The sequence below is a fragment of the Vanellus vanellus genome (genome assembly GCF_965231255.1).
Source record: "Vanellus vanellus genome assembly, chromosome: 7".
Taxonomy (NCBI): Eukaryota; Metazoa; Chordata; class Aves; order Charadriiformes; family Charadriidae; genus Vanellus; species Vanellus vanellus.
The window spans coordinates 37,108,434-37,120,983 of NC_138912.1; the positions used below are offsets into that span (position 1 = coordinate 37,108,434).

The window sequence follows — 12,550 nt, forward strand, 5'->3', positions numbered from 1 at the left end:
GCGAAAGGCCTTGAGTTAATATATTTACAATAGCTGGAGATGTCGGCTGCTAGTTAATGGCTCGTTTGAGCACACCAAGACCCCCACATTTCCTGAAAGGGGGGGGGAGGGGGGGAAGAACAGAAGGAAAAAGAGAAGTAGGGTGGCTTTTTTTTCTCCCTAGTAAATGTCCTGAAAAGGGGAAATTCTCGGGCAGTTTTGGAGATTACTGGCAGGATTGAGCGCACGGCCATCTCCATGCAGTTGGCTTCAACTTCCAGGAAGGGCACGTTTGTTTTTTGGTTGGTTTTTTTTTTTTTTTTTTTTTTTTTTTTTTTTTTTATGAACAGCTCTGCTTAAAGTGAAGAAAAGCGAGGAAGGCCCGCTTTGCTGTTGTGCACCCCTTTCCAGGCCAAATGAAGACCTGCTGTAGATACCTTGCTGGCTTGAACCGTGCGCATAGATGCGAGAACCTCATCCATGCCTGGCTTTTCCGTTTCTGGCCTGTGGTGTGGAGTGCTTCGTGCCCATGGTACCTACCTGGGGTCAAAGAGGGTTTATGGTCTCTTGCAGTGAGACCACATCGTGCCCTGTGAGGAATCCCCAGGCATCATGCCCCTTTGCGAGCACTGTGTATCAGTTGCGGAGCAGCATTGGGCAGCCTCTTTATAAGGCACTTTGCGCACACACAAGTGCCCTGAGGACACAGTGCCAGTATCAGCTACAGACTGACAAACCTGGAGGCTTGCATACACATACGTAACCATGTCCAGCGTGTCAACTGACCCAGTGCCACGTGCTAGGTGTGAAACGCTTTCTTTCATTGTACAGAGGGGTTCAGCTGCTTTGGGAGGTATATATTGCTTTGTATTTGCTCCAGATTTCATTGCATGTTTGTGCTGAGGTCCATAACCCCCCCCCCAGAGGACCTGTTAGAAGTGGTGGAAGTGTGTGGTTACTGTCCTCGTAAGGAATTGCATCAACCTCCCTGAGGAGAGAGGGATATAGCCCCAAGCTCGGCGTACCGAGGGCAGTCTAGCCTGCTCTAAGAGTCGCTGGTCAGTGAAATCACTCCCTTTGACTTCAACTGAGCATCTGCTTCTACTTGACCAGCCTTGAGAGTCATGAACTTGCAGGAGGACTGGTTTCAGGCCAGCACCCACCTCATCTGAGGCCGCTGAGCGAGCTGAAGGTTGAACCGTACTCAACTCAAGGAGCGATGTGACGATGCCACGTGCCAGGGCCCGTCTCTGGAGGCAGCTTGCTTGGCGAGCAGCGCTGCAGACTCGACATGCGCAGTTGACTCAGGTTCGTAGCTAAATTAGTCCATTCGTATTGGCACAGGATGACAGGGCTCCCTAATGCCTCACGGATAGAAAAATCACCCTCTTGCACATCTGCAGCTAAGGCTTCTGCGTGAAACCCAGCTAAGTGCAGCTCCCCAGCCTGCAGCAGCTACGACATACCCCCTAAATGAACTGATCAGCTGGAGAGGGGCTGGCGGGGAGGCAGGAAAAGGCACTTATAGAGTCATTCAGGCGATGCTCGTGTCTGGACAGCAGGATCTCTATCACAAATCAGAGCGAAAGACCAGAGAGCTCTCCCCAGCCAGTGTGGGGGAAATGAAATGTAGACACCCAGCAGATTTCCGTTTCCAGCTTAGAAGGTGCATTTTTGTGATTTTAGTGCTTGGGCTGGTATAACGGAGAGAGAGAGTGAGCGTGTGTTCAGTGAAGCCACGTATAACGCAGGCAGGTTGCTGCAGTCGTCAGCCTCTAATCTCAGCGTTTAAGTAGTGTGCTTCAGAGCTCCTAGGATGCCAAACATCCCAGTCAGCAACTGGTATTTCCCTGCGTACATCTCTGCTTCCTAAACATTGTATTATCGCCCTCTAAGCATCACCCCTTCCTTTCTTACTGTCAGCTTATTTGCTGTGATGGCAGACGGCATCTTAGGTAACTCCATGGACTGTGGTTTCTCTCTGGCAGAGCCACAGCCTCAAAGACGCCTTCTTTTGCAAAGAAATAGGCTGCTAACACAGGTATAGCTGGGAAGAGACCGAGCAGGGGGTAGGAGACTGCGGTGGCTGTGCCTCCCAAATGACTAGACACCCTGTGAGCGCTGGGTTACATGGCTCTGCCCTGCTCATATGTGAAACTGTTGAAAGGCTGCAGCCGTCAGACGGGTGTTTTCTATGCGTGCCGGAGCAGCAACGTGAATTTGAGCGGGGAGATGACAAGAAACCTGCTAAAAGAAATAAAGAGAGAAAGGATTTCCTGCCTTGCAGACGCTAAAGCCCGGTTTCGAGAAGCGAGTGGCTGTGAAAGGTATGAGGCCATTCAAAGAATCGGGGCTGTGTGCTACTGGGCCCTCCAAGGGTTTGTCTGGTGGAGAAGAAACAGCTCGTGCTCGCTTTAACCTACTCCCAGAAGGTCTGTTTCTTTCAACCCTCTGAAAAGAAGAGCGGGCGAGAGATGAATATGAGTTTTCTCTGCCAGTAATTTCCAGCACAGACTGCACGCAAAATCTTCATTTAAAATGTGTAAATGACAGCGAAAGAGCCACAAGGGAGCCAGATTTTAAGAGACCAATTTGCTGCCCGGGTTTTAATGACTGCGCACCACAGCGGACCCTGTGCTGCTTCACTGCTGTGTGCGCTCAAGAAGGGGATCAAAGGACAGACAGATGGACAGGCAGGGGCTCAGCAGAGACTGCGTGTCACCCTGGAGGATAAAATATTGTATGTCATGCTCGGAAAAATTGGGAGAGGTGGGCCTCCCTTGCCCCCGAAGAACAGAAAGAGGCTTTGTTTCCCAGACACGTGGCTCGGAGCTGCCCTGCGGCGTGTGTTGGGGAGACTACTCCCCACCAAGAGGATTTTCTGTCCAGTGCCCCATGCCTGGCAGGACACGGAGGAGGTGATGGGAAGCTCTGCTTCACTAGAGGGCCTCAGCAGATTAATTCCTCTGAACGCCCTCGGTGCCCCCCAGGCTTGGCGGGGCTGTATGCCCAAATCAAGCCCAAAAGGTTCCCCCCTCGCTCTGCAGCTTGCCCAGCTGGGGTGTTGCTCCCTGCTGCCCTTTGCTTGTTTTTTGTAGAGCCCTCAGCTGCCAGCTCTTGTTTCCAGATGTTTCCCTCTGGTTCTCACCCTGCCTGGTTGCTCTCCTCAAAATATTGGGGTCAAAATACCCCACTGTTACTGGCTCAGGGCTGCGCGGGGGACACGACAGCCCATTTGTACCATCCCGTAAAGTGCTCTTCAGCTGCGGGGAGGAAAGACAGACGCAGGCTGGTGTGAGCCCAGCCTCTGCTTTACAATCTCTTTCCTGCCGCTATAAATAACCTCAGCAAGAGTCACTTCAAAGGGAAGGGCTGGCGGCAGAGAGGTGGTTTGGGGACCAAGCGGGACAGGGGCGTCCCACTGCCCGATCCCACCCCGGCGCTTTGCATAAATAAATAAATCATGCAGCAAGGGAGAGGTGGAGAGAGAGGGCGAGCAGAGGAGGTTACTTTGGGAAGCCGCGCAGCTCGCTCATCCCAGCCCCGTAGTTCGCAGGGAGTGTGTCATGTTACAGGAGAGCCACGATCAGCCAGAGCACAACCGTCGCCGGAGCAGCTGAGAATTACCTCTCTCTAATGGGGACTTTCATGTGTGAGCTCCTGGCTGGTCTGCGAAGGAACTGAAACTGGCAGCTTAGGAGGAAACAAAATCCTACCAGCAAACTAAAAGACTGAAACACAGGAGGAAAAAAAAAAAAAAAATCCTGATCAGATTTTTTTTTTCCCCTTGTCCCGTTCTCTGCTGCAGCTGGACCCTTTTTTTTCTGCACCCCTTTTATGTGTGTGGTTTGTTTTTATTTTTTTTAAAGACATCCCTCCCCATCCACTTTTGTCACTATTGCTGTTATTTGTCATTTGCTGGCACTGGGATCTCCTTGGACGCTCTTTTTCTATGCCTTCTGGATTGTGCTTCTTGGAGTAGGAGTGAGGCTTTATTTATTCTATTTATTTATTTATTGTTTCTCAGGACAGGGAGGGAATGTTGGAGGAGAAGAGCTGGAAAGCCGTCGGCGAAGCAGCTTTTGACAGGGGGTGCGTGGCTCCCCCCAGGACTGGCGATGGGGAGAGATGCTGCCGCCTCCCTCTCCTGCTGGGCTCGGGGCTGCCCGGCGTCTCACTGCTTTCTCTGGTGCTGAGCCTCCTGCTGTACTTTCGGACCTCCGATCTGCAGTCCCGGGTGTCCCACTTGGAAGCGGACAGACCTACGCAGCTCCCTGCCTGGCTCTCAGCAGACCAAATGGAGACAGCTATTTTGGGAAGAGTTGACCAACTGCTTGATGAGGTCGGTGTTCTTTCATTTTGCATGTATAGTTTGTGGTACTATAGATTGTAGGAATGTGCATGCTCGCATAGTTGCGTTATCCATTTTTTTTTTTTTTTCCTTCCTTAAAAGTGTATTTCTGCACAAGTGATGCTGCTAGGTTGAATTCCCCGTGCCTTCAGGTCCCTCCCACCTTTCAAACCCGCCTGGCGTTTGCTCTGCCCCGGCACTTTGCAAAGGGGGAAAACTCATCTCTGGTTTTGGCAGGGAGGGAAGAGCCTTCAGCCCTCTCTATTTGGTGACTGCCAAAACAATTAGAGCTAGAGTTCAAACCTGGGAATTCAGTGCAGATTTGAGCCCTGAGAGAGGGACAGGCAAGGCATGCCACAGCCAGTGTGGCTACGAGAGGAGGTAACTGCAAACACACCGATGTCGTGACAGGCTGGTTTTGCTGCCATGCCAGCCCTGACCCTTTCCACGGCTCCTGGCTCAGGAAAATGAGACACACTGGCACTGCCAGGATAGTTTCTGGTACTGCCAGAGCACCAGTGCAGAGCATATCGCTGTGCTGTGCCAGCTTGAGCCCATCCAAACTCCACTGCAGCCAGCGGGCTTTTCCTCTGAGGATGGGGGAGAGCTGCTGCTGAAGAAGGCTGAGCTTCAGCGGATCAATTAAAAGGGCTCAAAAGTGCAGATTTTTGTTGCTGACACCTTTTACTTTGCTGTGCTGATGCTGCTGGGGGCTGCCCAGGCTCCTCTGCCTTGGCTGAGATGGGTACCCTGCAGGTTTCCTCGCTTGTCGGAGCTTTGAAGCAGTTTTGACGTGTGTCAGGGAGCAGATGGTGGCTCACATCTCTGAACTCTGCAGTCAGGTCTACACTGACCTGTTCCCACAGCTCTGGGGGAGGCTTGGGGCTAAGATTCAGGGCTGGGGCTGTTTCTACCCACTTTGCCTTTTCGCTGTTTACTCCAGCTGTGTCATGAGACAGGCTGCAGAGATCCCTAGGGCTAGCCCAAAAACTGTTTTTGTCTGAAAAAAAAAAAATCTCATGTGCTGCTATTGCCAAATGAGGCGAGGAAAGGGATGATCAGGGTGGTGGCTATTGGGAGCTGCCTCAGGGCAGGGCTGCCTGGCACCTGGGGGGACCTAGGGACCCCTCCGCCCTTTCTACAAGCAGTGAAGGTCTGCTGTGAGGAGTTTAAACCTACAGCTGACAGGCCCGGCTACTATTTATGCGTCTTGTGGGAACAGTCCCTGGATTGACTGGGGTTTGCAGCCAAAAGCTGTGAACCTCGAGTTAACGAACACAGTAGGATCTCAGGTATGTGGTTTTGATAGTCCTCTCTGGATGAGGAATCAGGGGGAGACAGGGTAGCCTTCAGAGAAACACTTTTTGGGGAGGCAGAAGCGTTGCAAGTGGCTGGAACCTGTGCCCCGTGGTTGTGCCCTTGCACAAGAACTCCTTCCCTGCCACTGGGCAGGGGATAACGTGCAGCGTTCGGCTTGTTGCTGCTGGCATGAGTCCCCTGGGAAGTCGCAGTTCTTCAAATCTCTACCAAGTGATTTGAGACGTGCCACAGGACGCCTCCCGGGAGCGGTGCCCAGGGCCGGATGGCCCCCTGTGGCCTGCTGGCTCCCCTCGCCATGGCACCTTTCTGCTTTTTTATAGCCTGGCTTAGCAAGGAAATGGGGCTCTCATGATGCCCGTGTGCCTGGCAGCACCCCTGTTTTCTGAGCAGCCCCACCTGGGTCCCTGGGGGTGGTCCCAGTCCCCCCCGAGCCAGTGTGGGGAGCAGCTGTGGGACAGGAACCACTGCTTGAAGGGCCAGTACTTGCTCGTGGGTACCACGGGGTTTACCAGCTCCCTGCTGGGCTACAGCTTCAAAAATAGCTTGGAGAATGGTTCCGGAGCCTGTCGAGGAGTAGGGATGCCTGGCCCAGGTTTCCTGTTCCTGGGAAGGTCTACTGCCTATGGGGGAAGGAGGACTGGGCTTCCTGGGGAGGAGACCCTCCCTGACTCCGCTGCCCACTTCAGCTAACCTCCTAAACCAGCTACTTCAGGCCTCCACACCTCAAGCAGAAGCACTGGCGTGGGCCAAGCAGCTCGAGGTGCGGGTCTGCTGTCAGACAGATGGTGGGGTGGCATATGGGGCTTTTGCTTAAGAAAGAAAAACAAATCCTCCTGGTCCTCCTTTTCATTAAGTCTGAAGTAAGGCTAAGTTGGGTGGGTCACCCAGACTGGCTGGCGAGGGACAAGAAGGATGGAGGAAAACCAGGAAAGATAAAGGGGAGTGGGGAAAAGATGGGAGAAGGAAAAACAAGGAAAGCAAGAGACAGCGCCGAGCAGGTCTGCAGAGAGAGAGGCTGTGGCCAGGCTTGCTGTGATGAGTGTGAAAGCAGGATATTCATTCCCCCCTGCTCAGACCCTCGCTGCTTCTCACTGCCACATCCTTGCAGAGTTTCCTGGTGTTCCGACCTTAATGGGTTTCACAGCTGGCAGCTCGGTGTTATCCATCACAAAATAAAATAGCAAAGCTTTAAAGGAACCATGGCTTTGGAAAGAGCTGGTCTGAGCCGGGTAAGGAGGTGAAGGGAGCCATGGGCTCTGATGGCTGTGAAGATCAGCTAGAGGGACGTGAAGAAGCAAAGTCTGTGAGGGCTGATAAAGGAGCTAGCTGAGGTTATGCTCTGTGCTCCAAGCTGGAGCGCGTGTTGCCCTCCAGACTGTGCTATGTTTGTACCCAGGTGCGCCCTGGAGGTGCCCAGAGGTCTGCGAGCAGCCATGGGGAAGCCTTATGGATTGCACTGAAAAGTGCAAAATGCCAAAGCCCTGTTAGGTGCCCTTCTTCCCGACAAGCAAAAATAAAGCAAACTGGCAGGGAGAAGAGCTGGGTTGGTTTGTTTAAAAATGTTCATTTTAAGCCAGCTGGTGGGGATGTTTTCCTGGTCTTGGAGCCCAGTTTTGGAGCACCCGTGGCTGGCTGTGGCAGTGTTTCCATTTCAGTTCAGGATGAGCAAGGAGAGGGCAGCAGATGCATACCCAGAGGCAGCCTGACCAGTGCTGCTTCACTCGCTACTGTGTAAATATCTGCCTGGTGTCAGCGAATACCGGAGGGGAATTTTCTACCAGACACAAATTGACTAAGTTTTCTCACAAAAACATCTGTGTGGAATGGTCCAGAAGTAGGTAGTTCAGGGAGAACTTTAGCTTCATGTAGGAACTCCTCTGCATTTAGGGGGCATCGGAAATTCATACAAAAAGCACAAATAAACTCACTACTGGCATTTACAGGAGAGGCAAAGCTTTCCAAAGAAGAAAACAAGGTCCTTTCCCATGCTGGGTAACATTTGGTACTATTTTGCTTACCAAAAGCTCGGCAGGGTGGAGGGGAGGTTGGATTCAGTGCTGCTGCTAGGGGGGAAAAAAAAACCAAACCCCAAATTTGTGTGCTCGTAGAGATAGAAGTATGTGAGTGTGTAACACAACAGCAGTTATCCTGTAAAGTCTGGGGGTAGATCAGCTGCCCCTCTGCACCGTGATGGGTGGGCTCAGCATCTCAGGGGGTTGTGTTGAAGGTATTTGTTGTGTCTTCAGTGATGCTGAAGGGATTCAGGGGCTGTGCCACGGATAGGGAGGGAGCATTGATCCTCACTGCTTTCCCAATAGGCTTATTACCCTGGGACTTTCTCCTTACTTCTGCGAGCAAAGGAGGGACACCTGAAAACTCCTTTTCCCTTCCAACTTAAAGCTTCCTCCCCCCCCCCCCCCCCCCCCTTTTTGCTTCAGTGTCTCAAAACACACAGCTTAATTCTGCTTCCCAGGGTCAGCAAGATTGCTCTAAACATTCCCTGCCTCAATCTTCAGCTTAGCGTTTTCCACCCCAAAGTCATGAGATCTGTTTTTGTCTTCTAGTTCTTCTGGTAGCTAAGTCTTGTTTCCTTCCAGCTACCTGCAGTCCTTGAACCTAGACGGTGTTGTTTCCAAGCTTTTTTTGCTCCATCTTGGACGCTTCGCTGCTTGCCTTTGCTCTATGCCACATGGTTCTCTGATTCCAGGAGCTGGGCCTTTAAGAAAAAACAGCAAAATGAAGATAAACCAATGAGAGTTAACAAAACCACCAGCCCTTGAAATCCTCCTGATGGCTGTAATAGATTATCTATTTGAGAAGTGTTTCTTTTAGCTGTTGGAGATAGTGGTGGGAAATGATTTCACCTCCCTGGGTGACTGCAAACAACTACCTCTGCTAAAGAGCTATTAATCTGCCCCCTTTGAAGAAGTGCCCTCTCTTTCAACTAATCTCAAGTGCCCGTCCAAAATAGACAGGCACTTGCAAGGTTTAGGAGGCCACAGCCATGGTCCTTTAGTGTCAGAAGAGGTCCTGCTTTCACTGCTCCGTCTGCTCACACCAGCCCTGTCCTGTCACGATAGCGGTGAGTTAGCAAAACCCATGGGAAAAGCCTGTGCTAGCTTTATTGCCTGTTTTCAGCATGTGTTTCAGCCCGACCCTCCTGCCCTCGCCCTCTTGCAGACAGAGGGTTTTTCCCCTTTCCTCCGCACTCAGCGATGTATGATGGCTCCCTGAATACACGGAGGTGCATGTTCCCCATGTGGGAGCCGGTCAGCTGCGGCTCCAGTGCTGGCAAAGGCTTTTTCAGCCACTTTCATATATGTAGGGGGAAGGTTGCAGCCGTTATGTCACTGGAAAACATGACAGGCAAGAGCAAGCAGGCTTTGCTGACAAGCCGATGCTCTCGGTAAGAAGTGTTTTCAGCACTTCTGCCAGGGCTAGAAGCTTCATGCTCTAGGTGTCCCCCAGGTGAAAAAGCAAACCCCAGATCCCGGAAAGGAGATGGCAAACACTAGATTCCTAGAGACCACGTTCTTTTATTTTTGCTCACGGAGGTCAACCTTGTCCTACAGTTGAATGGTTTTCTGTTGCCTTGGAATGGAAGTTTTCTCTTGGAAAGGCCGCTTTCAGAGGAAAGCCCTTTCTTTTTACTTTCCTGAGCAAAGCTGGGTTCTCATGTTGGACCAGGCAGTATTTTGCATAGTGGTAATGAGAGAAGCAGAAAAGGCCGGGAATTCATTTTGTTTCGCCATCTCAACCCAAAGTTGAACTGAGGTCTCCAGAAGCCAAAGATTTTTTCTGTTGCAGTCAATGTTTGTTTAATAGACTGTGCAGGAAACTGAACTCCAGGCGCTCCTAAATTCCTGGTAGGTTTTGCCTCCCACTGAAGGGGAGCAATCCCACGGCACCACTGCCCTTTGCACTCCCCAGGGATGTGCAGAGCTCCTGGGCTTCAGGGAGGCACCGTGATGGCCAGAGATGGAGAAAATGCCCAATGCCAGTGAGTGCCCAATGGCTGCACAGTACCGGTGCTCCCAGCCCTGCCCAGCAGCACCCACATCTCCCTCCTGAGGGGCCCCTGTCCTTGAGAAGGCTATTTCAGTTGTCCCAGGTGTTTCCACTACCCCCACCCCGCAGATAAAGTCGTGGGGAAATGCTATCGTTCCTGTTCCTCTTCCGGTCGCGCTCAAGTCCTGCTGGGTCATCACTTCCCCTGATAAGTCCAGTTATGCTGCTCCTCAACTTGTGCGCCAGCAGAGCAACACATCCAAAGCTTCTTGCAGCAAACCTGAACTCTGCCTTCCCCCCCTAATGATGCCTTCCCCCCTGGCTGTTCCCCCTTGGCCCCTGGGGTACCTCTGTACTTGGTGGGACAGGCATCTGTTGCATGTTTCCTTGCAGATTTCGGTCCTATAAAGGGCCCTACTGCAGGGTGTCGGACTCTTGTTGGTTAGGAAATGACTTTCCTCTTGCCTGTGTGAACCATCACCCCTTCCCTGTGCTAAGCCCATTCCCAAATGTGGCACTCTTGCGTTCAGACATTTTGGTTGGCACATGTGTAGATGGAAACAGGAACGCGTATGTCTACATACCAGTGTGAGTATCCAAATAAAGGCTCCGCTGTCCTATTTGTGCCCATGTTTGACCATTAGCACAAAGTGTTCGAAGCCAGGCAGCGCTGCGGAGCAGAGCTATGCCATCTGGGGGTGGCAGCTAGATGGGAACGCGCCCAAATGCAAAGATTCACATATCTGTGCTTTTGAACGGGGAAGGTAAACACAGATAAAAATGCTGTATGGGAACTGGCAATTCTCCTCGCGTGGAACCCTCTTCTTGTGCTGATATCGGATCAACTTGCTATCAAAACATTTCAGTCTACCATGCAAAAAAAAAACCCTCTGAAAATATTCAATTTCTAGTCAGTCACAACAACCCTTACTGATTTTGACTTTCAATAAGGAAGCCACTCCTTTCAAAGTGAAAAATTGAAGTGTTCCAGCCAGTTCTGCCTTCCCTCATCCCACGCAGAAATACGTTGCTTTATTTTTTTTCTTCTCTAAAAGGAATTTCCCCCAAACAGATGCCTCCTTGCAGGAAGGTTTTTGCTTACTTGTGAAAATCAAGTCATTTCTATGTGATCCTGGGCACGGGCTTCTGTTGAGCCCAACATAAGGCTATTTCTTTTGAAATGTTGGTCTCAGTTGTGAAACTAGGTCGGACAATAGGAAGATGCAGCCGGGATGAGCAGTTGGGCTTGAGGGTTAGAAGAGAAGTGACTCCTTAGCACAGGCACCCAAGCAGCTCAGTCTTCTCAAATCATCTCAAATCATTAACCAAGCGCAGTTCACAGGCATTAATGAATAACTTACTTGGATTGATTTGCATTTTCTTCACTAAATCAGTTATTTTAATAAAGTCTATGAGGGGTGATGTGGCTGCTGTCCCTAAAGTGCATTTTGCTCAAGACATGGGTCAATTTTAATGATGTTTCCAGTGAGGGAAGATGCGATGGCCTCAGGTGGACTCTGTTGCCCCTTTAAGAGATACACAGATGGGGCCAGAGAGCAGGAAACTGACATGTTGGCACCATTAGAAATCCAAACTCATTGGAAATGAACACTTTGACATTATTCCATGTGGAAGCTCTTGATAGGTTTTGTCTTGTTCTGCACTTAGAGAAAAATTAAGCTTCACAGCCTCTGAAGTTTTCAGGAAATGCCGTTGCAGTTTTCAGGCCGCCTTTAGCTACAATTTTTTTAGTGGAACCCTTCTGTCCATCCAGGTGTCTCCTTGAGCATAAGGAGTCTGCCGCAGGGGAGAGGCGTACCTGCTTCAGATCTGTGTTTTTCATCTGCTGAGTGGATCTTCTGAGAAATGTGGCTTTCTCATGAGGACGCAGTCACCCCTTTATATGCCACTGCTGGCTCTTGATTTTGTAATGCCTGTCAGGAGGACCACATTTGGAGGCCATTATGAAACTTCCTCAGCCTGCTTCCAATCAAACCCCGCATTTCTAGTTAAAGGCTATGAACTTTAATGCTTTTCTTCATTCCCAAACTGTTCTGCTCTGGCTCTCCTATCTCTACTTGGGCAGCATCCCCTAGTCCCGTTTTTACAAGAATTTGAGACTTTGGTTTCAAAGGTATTAATGAATCCTTTTGCTCTTTTTCTTCCCTTCACAGAAATTAAAGTTCCATTTGCCGAGACATCGAGAAGTTCGAGAGACACACCAGCGATGCAACTGCCCAGCAGGTAGGGATCTGGAATGGCTAGCACTTTTTTATCGACATCTTGTTGAAAACTTTTTTTGATGCAATGAATGCATTAAAATATATGAATGCAAAGATATGCATACTTGCATAACAATGTGCTTGAGGTATAGGAAATCAACATGGAATTGTGTGTAACAAGTTGGGTACATATGTAAATACTAACTCTGCATATGACAGAAACAGCAGGAAAAGTGATAGACAGCCAGGTAGACATCTACCAATCAATAAAGCAGTCAATAAAACGAGAAGGATACTCTAGAGGGCAAATGTTCACATTAATTTTAGACATTAGTTTTGAAGTGGGCAGAATGGCTCCTGGGAGGTGCATTTTTCTTGGCTGGTTTGAGAAGGTTTGAGACACGTAGGCTAGACCCAACACCAAAGCCGGACAGCTAAATTTTGGTGAGCCAAAATGCCTCTGGGGTGAGAAGATTTGAATTCCTTGGTGTTATACAACTATCTGAGGCATCTTGCAGAATACACAGCCTTCTGTTAGAAGCGGCCATTTATCAGGGGGTTGAATGAAGTGGTCACTCAAGGTCCCGCTCATATAACATACAGAAATACTATGGGATTGCTTAATTGCATTATGTTTTTAATCATGCTAATATCAAAAGGCTTTTTGAGA

At 50.2% G+C, this 12,550-nt stretch overlaps 1 protein-coding gene across 1 annotated transcript in view; it reads left to right on the plus strand.

The window, feature by feature from the left end:
* Positions 1-1,088: 1,088 nt before the first annotated feature.
* COL13A1 (collagen type XIII alpha 1 chain) overlaps positions 1,089-12,550 on the plus strand; it is a 95,358-nt gene continuing 83,896 nt past the window's right edge. The window contains exons 1-3 of the mRNA XM_082486109.1: positions 1,089-1,287; positions 4,007-4,321; positions 11,833-11,902. Coding sequence (XP_082342235.1) covers positions 1,207-1,287; positions 4,007-4,321; positions 11,833-11,902 — 466 coding nt within the window. The 5' untranslated portion in view covers positions 1,089-1,206. The remainder of the gene's footprint in view (positions 1,288-4,006; positions 4,322-11,832; positions 11,903-12,550) is intronic.